Source organism: Lycium ferocissimum, unplaced genomic scaffold, assembly GCF_029784015.1.
Source record: "Lycium ferocissimum isolate CSIRO_LF1 unplaced genomic scaffold, AGI_CSIRO_Lferr_CH_V1 ctg4585, whole genome shotgun sequence".
Taxonomy (NCBI): domain Eukaryota; kingdom Viridiplantae; phylum Streptophyta; class Magnoliopsida; order Solanales; family Solanaceae; genus Lycium; species Lycium ferocissimum.
In genome coordinates, this window is record NW_026725705.1 from 61117 (window position 1) to 83371 (window position 22255).

General features: G+C 38.1%; 1 protein-coding gene across 19 annotated transcripts in view; it reads right to left on the bottom strand.

The window, feature by feature from the left end:
* The window catches only part of LOC132044464 (pre-mRNA-processing protein 40A-like), a 39179-nt gene extending 26476 nt beyond the window's left edge, over positions 1-12703 (bottom strand). For 5 of the 19 annotated variants that reach the window (XR_009412190.1, XR_009412191.1, XM_059434950.1 and 2 more), the window contains exons 1-10: positions 12429-12587; positions 11782-11842; positions 8979-9038; positions 8617-8895; positions 8341-8502; positions 8169-8245; positions 4448-4517; positions 748-800; positions 583-640; positions 96-451 (exon numbers count right to left, since the gene is read on the bottom strand). Coding sequence is in view for 17 of the 19 variants with exons in the window: in XM_059434950.1 (XP_059290933.1) it covers positions 96-451; positions 583-640; positions 748-800; positions 4448-4517; positions 8169-8245; positions 8341-8502; positions 8617-8895; positions 8979-9038; positions 11782-11814 (1148 nt within the window). In the remaining 2 variants the exon portion in view is untranslated. The other 14 variants (XM_059434957.1, XM_059434956.1, XM_059434946.1 and 11 more) reach the window with 14 other exon arrangements.
* Between the last annotated feature and the right edge of the window lie 9552 nt (positions 12704-22255).

Below are 22255 nucleotides of genomic sequence, written 5' to 3' on the forward strand. Positions count from 1 at the left end.
AATTCCAAATGTGATAGCAACACAAGCCATAGGAAAATTTAAAACATATAAATCTGAAAGCATACAATTTAAAACATATAAATCTGAAAGCATACACTGGCGTTGCGACAGAATTTCCCAAGGTTATTGCTATTCCAATTTTCTCTGAATTAGCAACAGCTGGCGAAGCAGGTTCTGAAGAATTCTGCATTTCGACTGCGTCAATCGTTGGAGAAGAAACCTTACCAGGTAAATTTGATGATTCTGAAGCCACAATAGTTGGTAAGTTAGCAACTGGTGCCACAGCTACTGGGCTTGACATAGCTCTTTGTGCCAAGACTAATGAACCATCTGCACCCGGGGATGATGTTTTAACACCAGAAACGGATCCAAAATCAGAGGCGTGTGAAATAGTGTCCTTTTCTTTTCCCAATCCCTTGACTACCTCCACTTTCATACTCTCACGAGCCAACTGTGAATGTATAAATAATTAGATTTTATGAGAAATAGAATATCCAAGAAAACAGAATATTGTCCCTTCTTATCATGCTATTTAAACTTTAAAGCAAGGAATCCCATATCGGATTTAAAATCTAACATCACCTTGACTTCATCAGGCATTTTCCATTTTGACTTTCTAGTAACCTTGTTGTAGTAATACCTGTAGAAAATAATAAAAGCAATGAGTATTATGCATTAATAACACACAAAAAACCTACTGTAAAAGAACAATTGGAAAGAGGACAAGAAAATATATAAGTTACACACTTTCTTCCCTCAGGACTTGTAAATTCTCTCCAGTCAGTTGATGCATCTGCCCTCTGTCCCCAATGAAAACAGCATGAAAACAAATCAAGTTAAAAAACTAAACATAAACAGTATCTCTGAGTAGAAATTATAACTTCCAGTAGTACAATCCTGGATGGAAGTTTTAGAATATTAATGTATACAATGTCCCACATGGAAAAGGATTACTCCCTCCGTCCCAAAAAGATGTCTTAGTTTGACTTGGCACAAAATTTAAGAAATAAAGGAAGACTTTTGAAATGTGTGGTTCAAAACAAGCCTTAGATATTTGTGTGGTTGTAAATCATCTCATAAAGTTAAATTGTTTCTAAATATAGAAATGTGCCAATCTTTTTGGGACAAACTAATAAGGAAAGGGAGACAATCTTTTTGGGACGGTGGGAGTATTATTTACCATGGAGAATATAACTATAAATGGGGCTCAGTGTAATAACGTAGAAACACATCGTAATAATATTTTCCCGTGCTTTCTCACATGGTATCAGCGCCTTGGTGAAAAAATATAGTTGTGCAAAATACTAGCTTCTTTCAGGAAAGAAAATTATCATCTCACTGTGCAATCTTCCAGCGACCTAAGTGGCTGTCCGCGTCAATGCCACTTTCTACCAGTGTTTTCCGAAAACTAAGTAGGCGTTTGGCCATAGAAACTAAATATTTTTCACTTTATTTGGAATTTTTGAAGTTGGAGTTGAAGATGGAGTTGTGTTTGGTTATACTTTTTGCAAAGAATAGTTGGTTGTCTGGATGTACTTTCCCTAAAAAATAAGAAATACGATTTATACCCCCCAATTTCTAAAAACTAGCAAAACCATCCAACTTGATTAGTTTACCTGAAACATACAACCAAATAGCTCTAAAAGAGTAATATCTCATAATGGATAATCACATAAAGTCATAAATTGGATCCCATATATTTTTCTTAATTACAAAAAAATTGCTTCACTAATTCAAATGTCATGATTAATATATTTTTGGCTGAAGTGACTAAAACACCCCTAAACTTGGCACGAATTGCAACTTCAGTCCCTGAACTATTGCCACACTTAAAAACACCCCTGATCTTGACTAAATGGATTTTAATTCACCCCTGCGTAGACATGCCACGGCAAGTGGAATGCACTCGCCGTCCACTTGGCATTTTCTCCAATGTGTCCTCCACATAGATAAATTGTTTTTTTTTAAATGTAAAACTGATTCTTTTTTATTAAAAAATGGTAAAACTGATTTTTTTTAATAAAAAATCTGGAACAATGGAATATTTATTTTAAATCTGGAAAATTTGATTTAAAAAAAACTGAAAAACTAGAGTTTTAATTAAAATATCTGTGAAAAATGGATTTAAAAAAAAAAAATGAAAACTTGATATTTTTTTTAAAAGTATCCTAAAAAATCCAGATTTTCATGATTCTTTTAAGACATTCTTTAAAAAAGAAGTGGAAAACAGTGGATTAAAACTGGAGTTTTATACAAATATGGAAAAACTGATTTTTTTTTAAAATGTGGAAAACCCATTTTTTTAAAAAAAAAAATAATCCCGGAAAATTAGATTATTTTTTAAATCTAGAAAAAAATTATCAGTTTTCCACTTTATTCTTAAAAAAATCAGTATTCTAGATTTTTAAAAAGTCCAGGATTTTAATCAAAAATTCAATTTTCCAGGTTCCTTTTTAGAAAAATGGGTTTATTTCGTTTTCCAGATTTTAAAAAAGCCCAGGTTTTTAAATTAAAAAAAAAAAACAATTTTCCAGATTTTTTTTTTTAAAGTAACGGTTTCACTAAAAAAAAAAAAAATTAGTTTTCAAGATTTAAAAAGTTTCAGATTTTTTAATAAAAAATCCAGTCCAGATTTATTTTAAAAAAAAAATATTTTTTCCTGATTTTAAAAAATATACTTTTTTAAGAATTTTCCAAAATTGATTTTCTTTTTGTTAAAAAAAAAAAAAAAAAACTGATGTGGAGCCTCCCACTCGCCTCAAAGAGTTTGTGCACACTTGCTGTGCCATGTGGCAACGCGGGGGTGAATCAGTGGCAGAGCTAAGTAGTCTCTAGGGGGTTCAGAACCCCCTCGGCCGAAAAATTACACTGTATTTACAAGGTTAAAATTATTTTTTATGTACATATAGTAGATGTTGAACCCCCTTGGCTTTTTCGTGTATTTACTTCTTTATATATTTGAACCCCCTAGGCGAAAATCCTGGCTCCGCCACTGGGATGAATTAACATTCAGTTATCCAAGATCAAGGGTGTTTTTAAGTGTGGCAATAGTTCAGGGACTAAAATTGCAATTCGTGCCAAGTTTAGGGGTGTTTTAGTCATTTCAGCCTATATTTTTTACTCTTTCTGTTAATTTATCTAATAGATAAAGACTCAATTGAAAAGATTCGACCCTACCCGACCCAAAACCCAAACCGGTGGCACACTTGATCAAATTGCAACGGGATCATTTTTATAAAATCAAAAAGTTAGGATTAAATTTGAATGAAAGAAAGAAGAATCAAAAAGTGAGAAGGAAAAAAGTGAAGACAGGTTTTTAGGTGTTTTCCAAGTTGTATTTGGAATTTTCACGGCCAAACGTTGATTTTCAAATAAAGTGAAATTTTTTTTCCAGAAAAGTGAATAGTTCTCATGGCCAAATGGCTCCTGATAATACCACGAGATTCGTAAAAGCTCCAGCGACCAAACCCCAGAAAGCGATTCCGGCAAAACCCCATCCCCGCGCCCTCACACGCTCCCTAGAGCTCCGAAGCCGGTGGCGCGTTTGACGCATGCACCGGCACGTAAGGCCTGTTCCGATCACTTTTTGGGTTGCCAGCATAACCTAATCTTTGGGGTATACAAAGTTACCATCTTCAGAAAAAACTCAAGACTTCCTTAGACCTCATTTGTTTGTCCCTTGATATTTATCCCTCTTAAATAATCAAAGTCCCAACATCACCCAACCAGCCAAACTTTTTTTTTTTTTGATAACCGTGGTGTTTAGGCCAGCTTGCGCTCACCTCGATTAGTTCCCCGGCACTGCTACCTCCAACCAGCACAGATATTGGGTAGCACAGATATTGGGTAACTCTGTCCACCAAAGCTTGGACAGATGGTAAGAAATCACCTAGTGTTTTTGTCTCCGCCAGAATAAACCTGATATCTCATGATTCTCAATCCACTTCATTGACCACTAGGCCACACCCTTGGGCCAACCAAACTATTCTTCTGCAAACCAGAATGAGAAGTGCGAACCTTAGTCTTACATCAAGTCTCCTCTCTCCATCTCACTATAGAGTGACAATAACATTATACTAATCAGAAAGAAAAAAAGTTGCCCGCGAAAGACTGCCCAAATATAATCGTGCCATGCATATACTTTAACACATTTTTTAGAACAATAGTGGAAAATATAGTATCTTTTAGAACTATGTTGGAAATAAAAGGCAAATGCAATCCCAAATGAAGACTACACAGTATAGTAAGATCAAAGAGATCTGCTCTCTAACCAAAGCTCAAACAGAAATCACAGATGTTCGTGGAAGAAAAAGTGGTTCTACGAAGCTCCATACAAAAAGAAATGGGTGCAGCTTTTTTTATCGATATGTACAAGAAACTGGATAAAACTAACCATAATTATCTGCAAAAAGCAAAAAACTAAAGGCTAGATGACAAGTGACCTCACCTCCATTTCTGTCATCAGCTCTAGAGGCTTCTCCCAGCTAGAGATTCTTGTCCTTCTATTATAATAGTATCTAAAAATCAATTCAAAAATTGTAAGAAATTAATAGGTTGAAGTAATAAAGCCATAGGAAATATAATAACACTAGCAACCATGATTGGCCTAGTGATCATCAAAAGATACTGAAATTAGCAATACCTACTAGCATGAAGACATATGTAAAAGATGCATGATGGTAGAGAAATGGGGTCAAAATGAAGTTGCTGATTGAGGTGCATCAAGTTCTGTTGATCAACGGTCAGGTAGAATTTGGTTCCCGTGAATGGCAACCCATGCGGTGTCTTTGGCAGTGAAGAGGACTGAAATGGAGGGGCCTATGATCTCCAATGATAATGGAAGCAGAATGATGTACAACGAACTAGTAGGTGGATACTTGAGGGACCAACTGACACACCACTTGTTTGTAGACAAGACACTAGAATTTGTGATGCAGACATTAACCTATTGGAAAGCTTGAGACATGTTCCTTATGCCATCTGAAGATTAACCCAACAAAGTATGAGATCATCAGAGGGGGCGGTGCAGTGGACGATATCGGTTTGGAGCTCTACCCAATATATACCTTGGTGTGCCTTACGTGCATCTAACAAGGACCACACAAGGTGACATCTGATGATTGAATAAGTCGAAAAGAAATCAGCTGGCTGGCGGAAGGGTTATTTGTTGGAAGGGAGGAAGAGTAAAGAGTACTTTGTCTACCGTTCCTACATGCTTCATGTCACCGCCACAAGCACTGGTTAGCATCACTTGTAAATTAGAGAACCGAAGAAACTTATGGGAGTCAACAAGGAGAGCTAGGAAGCTTCACTTAATTAGATAGGAGACAGTTACGACTAGGGGTGGCAAAATCAACCCTAACCCGCCCAACCCATTCGGTGTTTCTACAGGTTGGGTCATGACCCATTGTGTTGACCCAAAGGGTTGAATCCAAAATGACCCATCAAACAATAGAATCAAAAACGGGCCAAAGTAGTGAAACCCGCCGGGTCAACATGTACCCAACCCAAGCAAGTAAAGAATATTAGAAAAAGATTTGTTCGTTTGAAATTCAATTTTTCCCAAGCTTGGTTTTAATTCTTTTGACAGTACTAAGTTAAATTGGTTTCAATAACGGATTAAATACAATGAGTGATATGTTCTATAACTGATTAAATTTATACTGAAGACGCAAATTATTATTTTTAGGGACTGAAGACACAAATTATTTATACTGTCAATTTGTATATGTAATTTGATTACAAATTATGACATGTTCCAAGTTGTTACCATGCAGTTGTTTATTCAAGGTGTGTAAAATGCGGACAAGGAAAAGAGGCTAAAGTCCATAGTTGCATATGAACTAGACAAGGGATCTGTTTAATGAATACGCTCGCGGTCTCTCGAGCCTCCTGTTGTACCAATGTCTATATTCCGTTCTAGGAATAAGGTAAATTTTTCCGATGGAGAATCATATAAGAAACTTTTCCTTCTCTCAATCTGAAAGCATTTAAAACTTCATTAGAAACCTAAAGGCGTGGATATTGGGTTGGGTTAAGTTGGGCGGGCTGGGTTAAGACCAGTTCTTTGATCCATCTTGACCCAACCCATTTTGACCCAACCAAATTTTGGATGGCTTGGGTCTTGACCCAATAACTATTTTGACCCGTTTTAACTCGCCCCAATTTTGACCCAACCCACCCATTTGTCACCTCTAGTTACGACACCAAGAGACCTCACAGATAGACCTAAATGTTTCAAATACGGCACTACTGTGAAAATGGATATAGAGATTTCACATTGAGGAACATGCTCAATGAAGGGGAGTGATAGCAGAAAAACATGGAATGACGGAAGGGGATTGAGGGGATCTAAAACACCTTGAGCTCAGCAGACACATACATTTAGGTTAGGGATGGAACTAGGGACAATTTTTTGGACACAAATGGTGTGAAAAGAGTACATTGAGGCTCATATTTCCAAACATCTACGAAAAGAAATGACAGAACATGTAAGGATGCATGAGGAGGATTCATTGGGGCTCAAAGTGTAGGAGGAACACCTTCAAAGCCTAGTTGAGATGTTCTACAAGGTCAACACATCTCTTGTCGAATAGGACTCGTAGAGATGGGGTTGGGAGCAACAGGAGGTTCCCAGTTAAGTCATATTACCATAAGCTTTTGGTTAGAGAATAATCAACATCCACATACCTATCCGTTTGGATTGATGGAACACCAAGAAAGGTGTGTTTTTGGCTTGGTTGACAGTCAGAGTAGTGATCTTTAACAGGGGAAAATAGAAAGAGGATTACATACATCCATTGTTTTTTTATGTATAACAATTAGTGAAAGACAGATCATATCCTTGTGCATTGTCAGGTAGCAAATAGCATCTTATTTGTGGTGGGGAGTGGGGACTTTGAAATGGTTCAGCTTACAATGGAGGATGTCAAGCACAGTGAAGGAGGCACTACTGAGCTGCGCTTTTGATGAAGGAAGAGAAGAAAAAGGGCATGGGATGTTTCTCCACTAGCTCTTATGTCGTTCCTTTGAAGGGGCAGAAATATGAGAGCTTTTCAAGGTATAGAAAGTGATTTCTTACATTTGAAAAAGAACCTCTTATTTCTAATTTCTTTTTGGTGCACCTACAAGAATCCAATTTGTATAGAGATTAGGTGAATCTTATGGAGAATCATATCTTTCCGGAGATATTATCATTAATAAAACTATTTTACCTTTAAGAAAACATAGTAAAGAGTGCCCCTATAGAAGCATTCATGCATAAGACAATTGTTGTACACATTCTACCAAATTCTACTAATTAAACGTCAAAGTTACAAACTTACAATACAGCAAGGCCATGGAATACGATGCTAAACATGAGAGACCTCAGTTGGGGTATGCTAGGCAATGCAAAGAACCCTTTTTGGAGTCACGGCAAAATTACAAGAAGATTTAGAGACAGAGCTTGGAAAGTGATATTTCCAGCAATGATTTTTTTTTTTGATCAAGGAAAAAAAGATTATTGCTAGAAATATTTCCAGCAATAATGTGGACAATTTGGCGAGAAATTGAAGTCTTAAAGGGGAAAAGAAGTGCATGCTTGTTGTCAACTTGCCTGACGTGCATACATCTGAGCTAAGTAGCACATTTAATATTTGGAGGATAGCGCTTGGCAAGGCGATCTAAAAAGCAAGATGAAAGCTCTAAACTCTCATCCTCCACTTCTATTAGAGGGATAGATATTTCTCCTGGGCACTTATACACCTCGCTCTATGTCTAGCTGCCCAGATTGAATTCCTCTAGGAACAACTAAACTATTAGCCAAAGGTCTAATGACTCTCAATTATACGTGTTCTAGGGAATTGAAGGTCTTATTCTTATGGGTAATCTATGTGAGTAGAATCCAAAAGCAAGGATTCCTAAAAGCCAAATTCGCCATGCTCTTCTTCTTCTTCTTTTTTTGTCTGGAGCACTAAAAGTGGTATAAAATGTTGGATTTGGATGAAAAGCTATGCAGAGCTCCTTTTCTTGTATATCAGAATTTTACATCTTTTGTATTCACTGGAATTTTAATCATTTGCTTTCAAAAAATTGCACTATCATAAAATTCAAATGTTGACTCTCTCAGTCAAAACACCCATTAACCTTATGTTACTTGCTGACAAGTCCTAAGGGAAATCACATACTTTTTCCCATTTCGAGAAGTATGCTCAATCCAATCTGACGGAGTAGTCTCAACAGAGTCACCCCTGTGATTTGCTTCCTGAAACCAAATAAAATAGAGCCTGTCACCTTCAGCTTACAAATCTATAACAGAGCTCAGCAAAACGGGTATAATAAAACATATTGAATTCTCACTAGAACAGCCAAGGGAGCTGCTAATTCTCCAGTCTTCTGCATAGTTGTCGCAGAATTCACATTATGATTACTTGTTGGCATCCAGGGTTGCCCCCCTGACGGAAACCTATGATCATGTATCTGTGTCTGATACTGGGAGCTGGAAGAATCTGCATTGACCTGCTGTTACCCACAAGATGAAGACGGTAGCACAAATGATGAATTTCATCAATATTATGAATGGAACATCAAAAACTGATATAACAATAACCACAAGAGCTCTTCTCAAGGTCTTACATTATATGAAGAAGGTAGAGGCAAACTTGGGCCACCAAAACCAGGCATGTGGTTATTTGATATCGGAGGGTTTCGCTGAAAATCATGGGGAATAGGTGGTCCCTGAGGCATACTATGCCCTCCTACTACAGGTCTACCAGCAACCTGTTGCATAGGTTGAGGAATTTGTGAAGGTTGAGGAGGCATCGCAACATTTGCATGTCCAAGTGGCTGAAATTGTTGAGATGACCCAGAAACATATGGTTGTGCCTGCTGGGGTGGAAGCATCGGCTGGAACTGCTAAAATGTGGGGAAAATAGTTATTATAGCGATTCTACAATTCAAAAGCCATTTATCCCTCCGCTCAGCCTCCACAACTTTACCTGCAGCGACATGGATGGAATAGCACCCTGAGGAGGACCACTCAGAGGCGGTATAGGAGGCTTCTCAACCAATATCCATGCAAGGAGGAACAGATGAAATCAGAAATATAGCTACTTTTCAATCATATTTAGTTGATTTTCTAATCAATGCAACAATGATAAAAACTTGCATCCATGCACAACCCCCTAAATTAATACGAAGGACAAGACCAGCATTTGGGAACCAAACCACATAGTAACATGAAAACCTTTTCTTCTTTGATAAATCAGATAATCTTTCATTAATAACAAGATGGTTTAAAAATACTATGTACAAATATGTGGTGTGGCTCAACCACAGTCATTCCTCTAATCAATCTAAAGCTTGAAATGAGAATAAAGAGAGATCAAATAGATGGCCTATCACAGCACTAGTGAGAATGGACGAAATGATCAGCATCTTTACCTAATGGCTTGGGTACAACGGCTTAAGTGTCTTTTCTTTTCGGGTGACAAGAAACACATCTCTTAACGCAAAAAAAATGTCAACCTAGACAAAACCACAAAATATATTAGTGAGACTTCAGCTAAGTTAGTTAATATGCAACTCGCTAGTAGTTTATTGAGTTGGAGTTTTTATTCTACAAAGGTGGGATTACTTTTTGTTAGCCTATGATGTATTCTCATTCCACCCCACCCACTATCTAGTGAACACCTATCCAAGCCACCAACTAGTTCCTTAACCTTTTTTCGGGCCACAGAGTCTAAATCAGCCCTTAAGGGCTCTGCTTGTCCTTCCCAGGTAATTGCAGAGTACTGAATCTTTTCACTTATGCCAAACCTTCCAAAACAAACTAACACTGACAATTGGTTAGGGAAAAAAAAGTAAAAAAACACTCTGAGTAGGCATTTGGACATGAATTGGTTGATTTTTGAAAAAAAAAAAAAAAAAAATATATATATATATATATATATGTAATGAAATTAAATTGAAAAAAAAAATGTATTTGGAAGTTGAAGTTGTGTTCGCAAATGAAAACATAATTGAAGTTTTGTAAGTGAAAACTTTTAAAAAATTGAGAAACTCCTAAAACCTGCTTTCCAAACTTCAGATTCAATTTCAAGCTTGAATTCGAAATAACGGGTCACTTTGATAAACAAAAACTATTTGAAATAATTTCCAAACATTTTTTCAAAATTTTGAAACAAAATCTATGGAGAAACGGCTACTAAGAATACATTGAATCATCCACCATATCATCCACCATTCCACCTCACTCTCATCTAAACTTAGAAGATGTATCTACTTCTGCACTAAAAATGAATGGAACAGGAAAGCATCATCAGATGGAAGAAAAAATGAAAACAAACCAATGGGCAAGAGATGCAAAATGGGAGATCACAATATTTAATTTAAAAAGGGAAAAATAGTAACTTAAGGAGAAACATCCAAGGATTGGAACAGGAACCACTGTCACTAAACCTTGAGCTCTAATTGTCTTCATTCTCATAAGTTTTACCAAAGTTGTTAAGCTCAGAAGATGAGTGCCATAACTATCCTCTCCAAGGAAACGATTTTAGATAATCCATTCACCTCCTCCTCCTCTCCTTAGAGAGGTCAACAAGACTCCCAACCAAGTAATATTTTGTCTAGCAATTTTAAGAGGAACATGCATCACCCACTTACTCTTAACAAGGATAAAGACCAAGATATATTTTGACTATCAAACTCAAGAAGAGTAAAGCAACAAGCCAAAGCAATAACAGGAAAAAGATGGAGTAATTTTCAATCAGAAAGCCTCTGAGAGTTCCACTCCAGAACTTGGATCTTAAATGTATCAAATCAGAGGTGCCCCCTAAAGGTGACCCCATCAAGAAGAAAGCAGAAACAAGACAGATCAACCTACATAAGTCCTCCATGGAAGCTATCCTCGACTTTTCTATGCTCGCAAAGCCACTATTAAGAGCGAATGTAACTATTAACTGTACCTAAATTCAGAATATAACTGAAGAATGAGAGACAGAGCTCACTTTAGCAAACAATACTATCCCGGAAAAAGAATGTCGACAGCAAAAGACTAAACACGAAAGGGCACGTAATAAGATTATCTCAGCCGGTTCTTTTACCTACTCACACGTCACTTTCAGATCATTCTTACTCTAAATATCCACCACCAAAGCAAACAGAGGAGACTGACAAACCACGTCACCTCTTTGCTCTCTTAAGGGCTATCATAGCAACAACATCCAAGTTAATAATGGATTCCCATTATACCAGAGCAATGAATTTGTTTTTTCAGCTCAAATTTCTTCCTATCTCAATTTCAACTGTAAACACATGTAAGATATAAACAAGTTCTCTGGGAATAACACTCACTTCCTATTCTGTATATTGTCTAGGCATATATAAGCATGATAGAAGACTCTACCGATAGAACAGGTGTAAGATTCAGACAAAATTATTGTACATGATTAAGCCTTTGAACAGTTTCTCTCCTAATAGATTTTAAACAAATCAGTAAAAGCCTGTAACTTTTGTTATTATGACAGCACAGATATGAATGATAGTGATTGCATAATCATTAAATCTCCATTCAGATAACTACTATGCCTTCAAAGAAGCCTTTTTCGATAAAGTAATGGATTTCATTGATATAGTGGAGAAACACCCAGTATATATGTACAAAAAGAATATACCTTAGTTTCTACATACCCAAATTTCACGAGATACCAAAGTATTGGATGTATAAATACCAGTGAAAGCATAAGAATTTTTTAATAGAAGGAAATTTTCTAACTTTAATAAAAGGGGAAAACACTATACCTGCATGGCAGTGAAATGAGAATTATTAGCCATGGCAGGATGGCCAAATTCAGAAACAACCCTGGTAAACATCATTAAAGAAACATACGTAAGAACATGCCAAAGATAATATAACTGTCATATTATACAACCATTGAACTAAACAATGGTAGAAAACAACAGTGCAGAATGTGCCAGAAGACAAAATTTAGATGCATTAAATCAAACATGAAAACATAATTATAGAATAAGGATGACAAACCCCTTACTGTGTGCAGTTCAAAAAGATGCTCCAAACACACAGTAAGCCTTGCTTAATAAAACCACCATTTATGAAGTTCCAGGAACAAAAAGATGAAAACATAAAAATAAAAAATAATAAAAGAAACCACATTAAGCAAAGTGGAAGAAGACCTACATCAAATAAAAAGGCTCATTTTTATTGCGTTGACACACACATGGTACATATGCAGATAGTAATCAACCAAGTTACAGTTCTAAAACCTAACACAAGTCCAGCTATCGAGCACATTAAACTTCAAGAATTGAGGAGATTTCGAAATTGAGTCTTTAAAGTACTAGAAATTCATTAAAATAGTAACAAAACTGATTCTTGGTGCAATTAATATTGTGAATAAATCAATCCAGAAAAGAAAAAAAAAATTTACCAATTAATAGGTCAAGATTAAAGAAAAAATCACACTTGTTAATCAACTCTAAACCCTAAGAAAAGGCAACGTTGTGTTATTAATTTGAATCCAAACATGACGAGTCCATCTGTTTAACATTCTGCAATTCAACAATATACGATGTGTTGTCTTGTGGGATTTGGCTAAATATATGTACCTCGGACCCCGCGGGGTGGGGGGATGTGTTTGGGGGAACCCGGAACAAATGCAAGGGGTTTTGATGTAGTTATGTAAAACTATATTATACAATATACATACAAAAATATAAATATTACCGTAGTGAGAGGCTTTTACAAAATGTATAATCCGGTCAAAACATACAACTTTTGGTGTATAGAATCCGATCAAAACATACAACTATAACGACCCATTTGGTCGTTATAGTTCTTTTGGCATTTTCGTCCGCTCCTAAATACTGATTAGCTCCTTTTGACCGGAGGGGACCGTTGACACGCTTCCCGAGGTGTCTAGACTGGATTTGGATAACTTTGGTGAAAATATAGGCTTAAAAGTAAAAGTGGTTGACCCGAAGTTGACTTTTGGGCAAACAAACCTTTTTGGAATTCCGTCAATTTCGAGGGGTCCGGGTAGTCGTTTAGAACTTGTGTGTGCGTTTGGTTCGGTTCCCAATGTATTCGGATGCGCTTCGGGACATTGGATGGGAAATGGGAATTAAGGCATCGGTGGTTGACTCGGTCAACGAGACCTCCATTGGGAATTCCGAGGCCACAAGCGCGTTCGTAGAGCGTTTTATGTGGGACTAGGTATCTGGTATGTGAGCAGATGGCCTCGGGAGTTAGTTGAAAAATCGGATCGAAACGAAAAACTTAGGCCAAGTTCTGGTGTCTGGTGTCCGCTTTGGCGGCACCAGCACCGCAGCAGCGGCATTGCTGGGGCGGTAGCCCTGCCGCTGAAGCGGTCCCAGCCATTTGGCTTGACCGCTGAAGCGGTCAGGTGGCCGCTGGGGCGGTCCAGTTACCGCTACAGCGGTGATGGGTAGTGACTGTTCATTTAATGAGTCTTAGACCCTCATTATTTCATATCTCGATATTGGGGCTTGGGAAAGCTGTTCTTAGAGACAAATTGAAGGAAATCTTGGAGGTAAAACCTTGTATAATCCTTTACTTCTCTTTAATCACAATCATCTTAGACTTTCCCCTTCCCTTGGAAATGGAATTTGAAGGAGCGTTTTGGGAGATTTTTCTCTAAGAGTATACTTGATAAATTGATGATGTTAATGTTAAAATGTGATTAATCTAAGCTTAGTAATCATATATCTTTCACTTTTAAGGTTCAATTTCGGATTTGGAGAATTAAGGTTCATACCCAATTTGGGGGTTTTTACTAGAAATCAGACTAGGGGATAATTCTTGAGCTAAATCAACAATTAATGATGGGTTATGATTACCTAGGATTCAATTTGGTATTTTACCCGTGAATTTCCCGTTTCGCCCTTGTGGGCCCGTTTTCCTAGTTTCTAGGGTTAAAATGACCTAATTGATATCGTAGCTTATTAGTTTCATTATTCATGATTTCTGATTTAGAATTCGATTGTGCTTAGACTACTTTGGTTCTGAGCTTCAGAGAAAGGGCAAGGCGATAGAGTGACTTGTTGGTGTTGCAGTTTGGCAGTCTAGGTAGGTTATGATTTACTTTTGGTGAGACTTAGTATAGTGAATCACATATTTAGATTATGATGTCGGAGACAGCATGTGAACCTTCGAGTGTGAAGTTGGGATGGATATTGGCTTAGGTTGGGCCCTGATGTGTGTTGGGACCAGTGTTTTAAAAGGCGAGGGCGTAAGACGGGGCGTTTTACGTCTGCCTCAGTGAGGCGTAAGCCCCGAGGCACGGGGCGTAAGCCCCACGGGGTTTTAATTTTTAGTATTTTATAAAATGATATAATTATAATAAGTACTTTTAAATAGGTGAAATAGCGTAAAAAATTGAAGAAAACTATAAATAAGTATATATATATATATATATATATATATATATATATATATATATATATAGATAGATAGATAGATAGCTCCACCCCCACAAAAAAACTAATTAGAACAATCTATTATACGCTACTTACAAGTACAAGTGACTGCTCGTTACTTTTTTGAGATAGTAGAAGACAAGATAAATAATTGGAAAAGAACATATATTAGGCATTCTAGTAGTAAAAAAAGGTCTTGACTTTTAAATTTAATGTTTCAGTTCCTTTCTAAAACATTTGAGTAATTACATATTGATTTTTGAGAATTTGGGCATTATACTAAGGACTTATTTAATAAATTTCGTTTTGGTTTGAAGAAGTTTTCTGGGCTTACGCCCCAACACGCCCCAACAAAAAAAACTCGCCCCAAACGCCCGGGCGTACTCCCCGAATTGCTGGGAGTACGGCTTTTGGGACTTTCGCCCCGACTCATCGCCCCAGGGCATTTTTGGTACGCCCCGCCCCAGGGCTCGCCCCGAAAACGCCTTTTAAAACCTTTGGTTGGGACTAGCCACCCCATTATATGTGTTTGATTGTTTAATTGTGTTGGCTTGATGCCATGTGTAGTTAGCATATAGCGAATGTCACTTGTTGTCCTGATTTGGATAGGATTGACATACTCGTTGTTGGTATTTGTACTATGATACATTATTGGTGTACCCACTGTTGGCACTTGAGTTATTGATGTTACACTTTGGGAAATTTCCCCTTAGCGTACAGTGAATAGACTAACGAGGGGTATGACGTATACGAGGTTTGGACAGGTAAGAAATAGTATTTGATGATCCTAATTAAGATTTCCAAAGACATTCGAGTTAAGGAAAGAAAGTTGTTAAGGAAAGCGAGTCATAAGTTGAGTGTATCGGATAAGAATTCCGAGTATTGAGTTAATAACGTTCTAATGATACTTTGAAGAAGAGTTATAACGTCCCTTAGAATGGTATTGAGGTGTTAGACAAGTGTTAAGAAGGTTCCATAAGAATCGGAGATCAAACGAGTCGACGAGAACAATTCTCGGAAAACTGAACAAACTTACGGCGATGCATGCGGCCGTATAAAAAGTATGGACCGTATGTCCGGCCGTAGATTCAGCCCGAGAAGAGCATACTTCACTTTGGACCGGATCTACGGCCGGACATACGGCCGTAGAAAACATACGGACGTATGTTGGTCGAAGTATAATGCGGTCGGGCTTTGAACTCAAATAATATAAGGGACCTCTCTTCATTTCATTTTCATTTCATCTCTTACCTCCACACTTCAAGAAACCTCTAGAACATTTCCATACACTTCAACTACAAGAAAACAATAGAAATCAAAGATCAACAACAAGAATTGAGGAGAATCAAGAGTTAGAAACCCATTAAAAGTCATTCAAACCAAGAAATACCAAGAGAGATGAAATAGGGTTTTGGTGCAAAGGGTGTATCACCATTCAAGGCTTATTTCTCCATCATCTAAGGTGAGTTTCATGATCTTTCTATATTGTTTGAAGTATTTATAAGTTGAAACTCATGGATTGTAGAAGAGTATGGGAAATGGGTTATACGTATGTGAATAGTGCCATTAGTGAGTAGTAGTTGAATTGAATCATGAAAATGGATATGTTAAGATTATAAATATGTTATAAATGATATTTCGAATATGGAATGAGTATTATATGTGAAAGAGCGCGATGATGGACTTTGGTCATGATTATGGAGAATTGTAGTGAAATTATGAATTGTGGGCGATGTAATTAGATGATGCCTATTGTTTACGATATTGTGATTGTTGTTACGAACGTTAGGAGTTGATATGGAATATGGAGGAAAGTAGTATAAACAAAGGAAATGTTGCACGAATTTCTTTAGCTTTAGTAAGTACGTTTTCATGATTGTTTAGCTAATGACGACACGAATTCCCTTGAAGGTATAAACAAGTGCATTAAAGGAGAACGAGCAAGCGATAGAATAGTTAAACTACAAAGGTATGTGAGGCTAGTCCTTTCTTTCTAAGGCATAAGCCCTATGGCATGAATTTCCTCTTTTACTATGAATGTTCCATCTTAGAGAAGACTATGAGCCCTTGTTCATGAATAGTTCCAATTAAGCTAATGAAGCTATATACGAGATAAGAGATATGCTACGATTATGATAACGATAATGACAAGCTAAGTCTACGAATGTGCATTGATTATAGATCGCGCTTATATGGGTCCGCGAAGGCGGGCAAATAAGGTGACGATAAAGAACGGCATAAGATGATATCCTCTCCCAGGGATTGATGATTTATTTGATCGAGCTACGGTGCTAAGTGGTTTTCAAAATAGATTTGAGGTCGGGTTACCGTTAAGTGAGAGTTAGAGAAGAAGATATTCCCGATTATTCTTTGATACATATCGTATATATTTGGGAACGAGATATGGCCATTATGAATTCGAGTAATGTCGTTGTGTGTATATATATATATATATATATATATATAACTAATGCTCGGCTTCAAATGATGATAGTTTATGAATTTAATGAATAATATATTCGGAGCTCCTCTCTTAGATACGTGTTTGTAATAGAATTCATCGATGATATTAATAGTATGTTGTGATTTTGTATACTCGCGCGGCCTATGAATCGGAACATACGGATCATTTACGTATTGTTCTTGGAATTCTTCGAACTCGGAAATTGTATGCAAAATTTTCAAAGTGCGAGTTTCGAGACTTCATGAGTTTAAAGATTCGGTGACATTTACAGGTCACGTTATTTCGAGACGATGGCATTCGAGTTGACACTCAAAAAATTGAAGAATTTGTTGATGCCTTGTGAAGACTTGGCCAAGGCTACGACGAAACTACGAGAAGTTCGTAATTTTACGGGATTGGTAGGTTATTATAGAAGATTTGTAGAGGGCTTTTCATCTATTTCGGACAACTCCTCCCAGGTGATCGTGATGTGATTGACGAAGCTAACCCGAAGTCGGTAAAATTTATGTGGAATGACGCTTGTGAGCGTAGCTTCCGAGGGGAGTTGAAGGACGATTAACCTCGGCTCCGGTCTTAACACTTCCAAAAGAGATTCGGATGGCTATGTTGTATATTGTGATGCTTACGGCGTGGGGCTAGGATGCGTATTAATGCGGCATGGAAAAGTCATTGCTTATGCTTATTGGGGTGAAACCGAGCCAATTAAGCCTTTTGAGGTGTAATACACTCGGTTGGTGATCATAGTGATAGCTAAACAAGTATACAAAGAGATTGTGAAAACATGAAAAAAACTACCCGAAATGTTAGACTCATGATCTTGAATTGCTATGCGCGATTATTCATGCATTAAAAATGTGGAGACATTACTTGTATGGCGTACGTATGTTGATATCTATACAGAATCAAGAGAGTCTTCAATATATTTTCAAACGAAGGAGTTGAACTGCTCATCATAGTGGGGAGCAATTGTTTGTGAGAAAGAAAGGCGGTGGTTAGAATTATTGAAAGATTATGACGTAAATATTCTATACCACCATTAAGTGAGAGTAGAAGCAAATGTGGTAGTAATGTCGTTTGGACTAACTAATGCCCGAGGTTGTTTATGAATTTAATGAATAATATATTCGTGCCTCTCTTAGACGTTTGTAATAGTCTATGGGTAGTCGAAGTGATGTTCTCGGGAATTGTATGCAAAATTTTCAAAGAAGGAATTAGCTCGTGAACTCCACGGTCACGACGGCTAGCTTGGGAGTTCGTTTAATGGAATCGGGCGATACGAGAGTTAATGTGCTTAACTTGGGCTGATTTCGTCCTTTGGGCCGGATGGCTATGGTATATTGGACACGAAATAAAAGAGCGCCGAATACGAAAAGGATCCCAATTGAAGTATTATAAAGGTGTGCATGTTGTTATATCCAATATATTTCGTACATTGGAACAATCCGGTTTATCTATGGTAAGTTAAGGACAAAACTATTCGGGATACAAAGTCAGGATTTTTGACCTTTGATTTTATTTAGAGACATAAGTTGTGCATGAATTTGTTGGTATGGAACAATTATGAAAAATTTGGGACCAAAAGTGATAAAATTGGAAGTTGGAAATCATCCATTTCCCATGTGTGGCCGTGTAAGTGTGGGTGTTGGCCCACACAAATTGTGTTCAATTTTAATTGGAATAACACATGGTGTGGGCCAAGGGACCCTTGAATAAGTCTTGCATTAGTTAAAAGATGACTTCTAAGTCATCCTTACCATTTCAACACTTAGAAAAAAAAAGACCAAGAGTGGAGAGAAAGTGAGGCTCTCGGCCAAGCTCCTAGAAAATTGAAGTTCATTTCAAGCCCTTCCAAAATTATTTTGTTGATGCAAACCCACTATTTTGAGGTCCCTAAGTAGCGTGGAAGTGTCGTTGGAGCGATCGGCCTGCTAGTTTTCATCTTTGGAAACCCTAGCCTATTGTGGAATTGAAGAAGAAAGGTAAGATTTGATTATGTTTTATGTGTTATAAAGGTTGTATGTATATTTTAGTATGTTAAAATGGAAGAAATTCATGAAATAAAGTATGTTGAAGTTGAGGCCATATGTATGAGGCTTAGTAGTGTAAGTGTGTGTGTGTTGTGTTGTATTGAAGTGATGAATTGAAGTCTAGTTATCATGTTGTGATCATTGTAAGGTGAAGAAATGAATGAGAATCATCCGTATGTATATATGTTGTATGTGGCCGAAAATGATCATGGAATATGACAATGAACGAATTAGTATCGCTTAATGTTTTAGTCGTCGTCGTTATGAATTCTATGTTGAAAATGAATGCTTAACGACTCAAATTGATGTTGTAATTGTTGCGGACTGATTTGGAGATTTTTTTGTACATTTAATGTATTTTGCATTGATGAGAATAGCATTGTTAGAATGTGAATTGTGGATGCAAATCATGGTTTGGAAATGAGGAAAATGTTAGGGGTGTCTCGGGTTTGGGGGCTGCTCTCGGCTAGATTGGAGAAGATTTTAGATTGTTGGAAATGTTGTATGAATTGCTTAGAATGTCTTTAAATATTGTTGGTATGGGTTCGGGTTAGTATTTGAATGTATAAGCGTCGATGTTGGCTTGAAGGTAAGCCGTTGAATTGAATTTATGAATGTTGTTGAATGACGGAAAAGAGAGCTATTATTGTTGCATTGCCTTTCGGATTGGTTGTTGATGTTGCTAGGTTGGTTGTTGTTGTTGTTGTTGTTGATTTTGGCCGAGTTAAATTCTCAGGGTGGCCTATTTACGGGGGGAAATCGCAAATTTTGTAGAATTAAGGGCGAAATTGGAATTAAATACCCAAAATGCCTATAGCTAATGTTGGCATATTATGACTTGTTTGTAGACCTTGGAGAGCACGAGGCGTAGATTGGCTTTAGCTTGAGTTTGGATTAGCGTTGAGTGCGTACGAGGTATGCAAAGCAACCTTCTTTCTTTGGCATGCCTTAGTTAAAAATAGGCTATGACACGAACTTCGAAACTCTATTCTCGCAATCCGAGCATGTCTATGATACGCATTTGTTTCTTGGTATTCATATGTTTGATATGATGAAATATTGATCCTTATGTCCTTAGGAGTATTGATTTACCGAAGTTATATGAAAGTTTAATTTTTTTTTTTTTTAAAAAGGGGTTTTTATTCTTAAACGATTTTAAAACTACGAACGCCCGTATCTTTCACAGAAAGGCTCGGATTGCCTCGATATGCTCGTAGGTGATTGTATGGCATATGATAAGTGTGTTTTTCATAAGCGGAGCCCGACTCGAGTCGACACCCGTCCGTGGGTCCCGCGACTCTTCTTTCGTAATCCTGACGACTTTTAAAGGAATTTGATTTGGTTATTATCCCGATCTCAAGTATGATCAGTTTATCCACCTTTTAAGTCTATGATAATGATCTTATGCATGTGATTCTGATATGAAACTATGATTTCTAAAGTTCTATTTGATCTGTTCCCGAGCAATCTTCGGAGGAAATCTGATTTAACTATTGTTTTGGCTTATAAAAGACGGTTCGTTTTGATTAACCCATTGAATCTTTGAAAATGTTTTAAACTATATTTGGTTACTCACGATTCTGTTCGTATATTCTGTGATTACATTTTTCGCGAGTCCGGGCCGGTTATGTTTTTACGCACTATGTTGTATTCGAAATATGATGTGTATTCGAAACATGATGTGATACGAAGTACGATGTGATATGATGGTCGACTTACCGATGCGTATTCGAATTATGATGTGGCCGCACGCCGAGTCCCGCTTTCGGCCGAGGTCTTGTGTATGTATGTATGCTATGTTGTATGTTATGTATATGGATTCGAAAATATGATCAGTTGGTTTCAGATCCGGTGGTGGGGCAAACCCAATGGTGGGGCAAACCCAGTGGTGGGGCAAACCCAATGATGATGCAAAATTTCACATTGGTTTAGGCAAATCCCACATTGGTTTAGGCAAATCCCACATTGGTCTAGGCAAATCCCACATTGGTTTAGGCGAATCCCACATCGGTAAATGTCAGCTAATATGATAAGGTATGATGTTATGATGTGTTTCAGTATGTATATGTATGATCTGTATTTCAGGAGTAAGCGTGTTGACATTCTGATCGTTATATTTGTTTTCTGTACCTCGGTTGCATGACGTGCGTGTCGGATGACGACATTTTGGTATTCGGTTATTATGTTCACTTTACGTACCTACGCTTCGACTATGACTCGTATTTGCTACTATATCTTCGCTCTTGCATACTCGGTACATATTTCGTGCGACCATTTCTCTCTTCGAAATTTGCGTTTCATGCCGCGGTACGGATACGCGTTTTGGTGATCCTCGGCGTAGGATTTCCATTACAACGTTTGGAGTGCTCCCTTTGTTCGGAGCCGATATTTTGGGTATATACTCTTTCGGTGTATATGTTTATGTTTGTTCGGGGTACGGCGGGGCCACTGTCCGTCATACGATTGTTGTTACGTATTAGAGGTCCGTAGACACGGATGTGGGTTATGTACGGTTTTGTTCGGATGCGACGTGTGAGTTGTGTTTGGGCGATCCATCCGCGTGGCGGCCTTGTCATTTTGCGTGTAAATATGCTTTGACATGTTATGTATATTATGACAGCCTTCTGAAAAAGCACGTACAATATATGTGTTTGTATATTGTGACGATTTGGAACTACGTTTGATCTCAAGTCGGTATAGATTGTTGTATCTTTGTTTTCGGTTATTGAGTGCGTATAGGTGCCCGGATCGGGCACTAGTCACGGCCTACGGGGTTGGGTCGTGACGAAGTGGTATCGGGCGGTTCGTCCTCGGAATGTCTACGGACCGTGTCCGGTAGAGTCTTGTTTATCGGTGTGTTGTGCACCACGTCTATAAAGCTTGGAAGCTACGGGCATTTAGGATGTTATCTTTCCTACTCGATCTTAGATCGTGCGATAGAGTTTGTGTTATCGGGATGACTCTTCTCGACGGAATATTATGATTTCGAGCGATGCCTCCGAGGAAGGCCACGGGCGCCCGAAGGGCAAGGCTACGGCGAGTGAGACCGGCCGTGCCGGATAGCTACTAGGGCCGTGCCCGGCAGGCGGGGAGATTGTGCCCCAGAACGGCCGGTTCGCTGCCCCGCCGTGTCGGAGGATTTGGAGCGCCCATAGGCACGACGGGGCGGCTCCACCGCCGGCCCCGGGGTTCGAGCCGCGCCCCCGGCTCCTCGGCCGGGGGCGGAGGATCGAGCGATGCGAGATGCGGTGCAGTTGTTGACCGAATTGATGGCGGCCCCGGAGTTCACGAGCACGGATCGAGGGGGTGATCGTGCGGATAGATATGA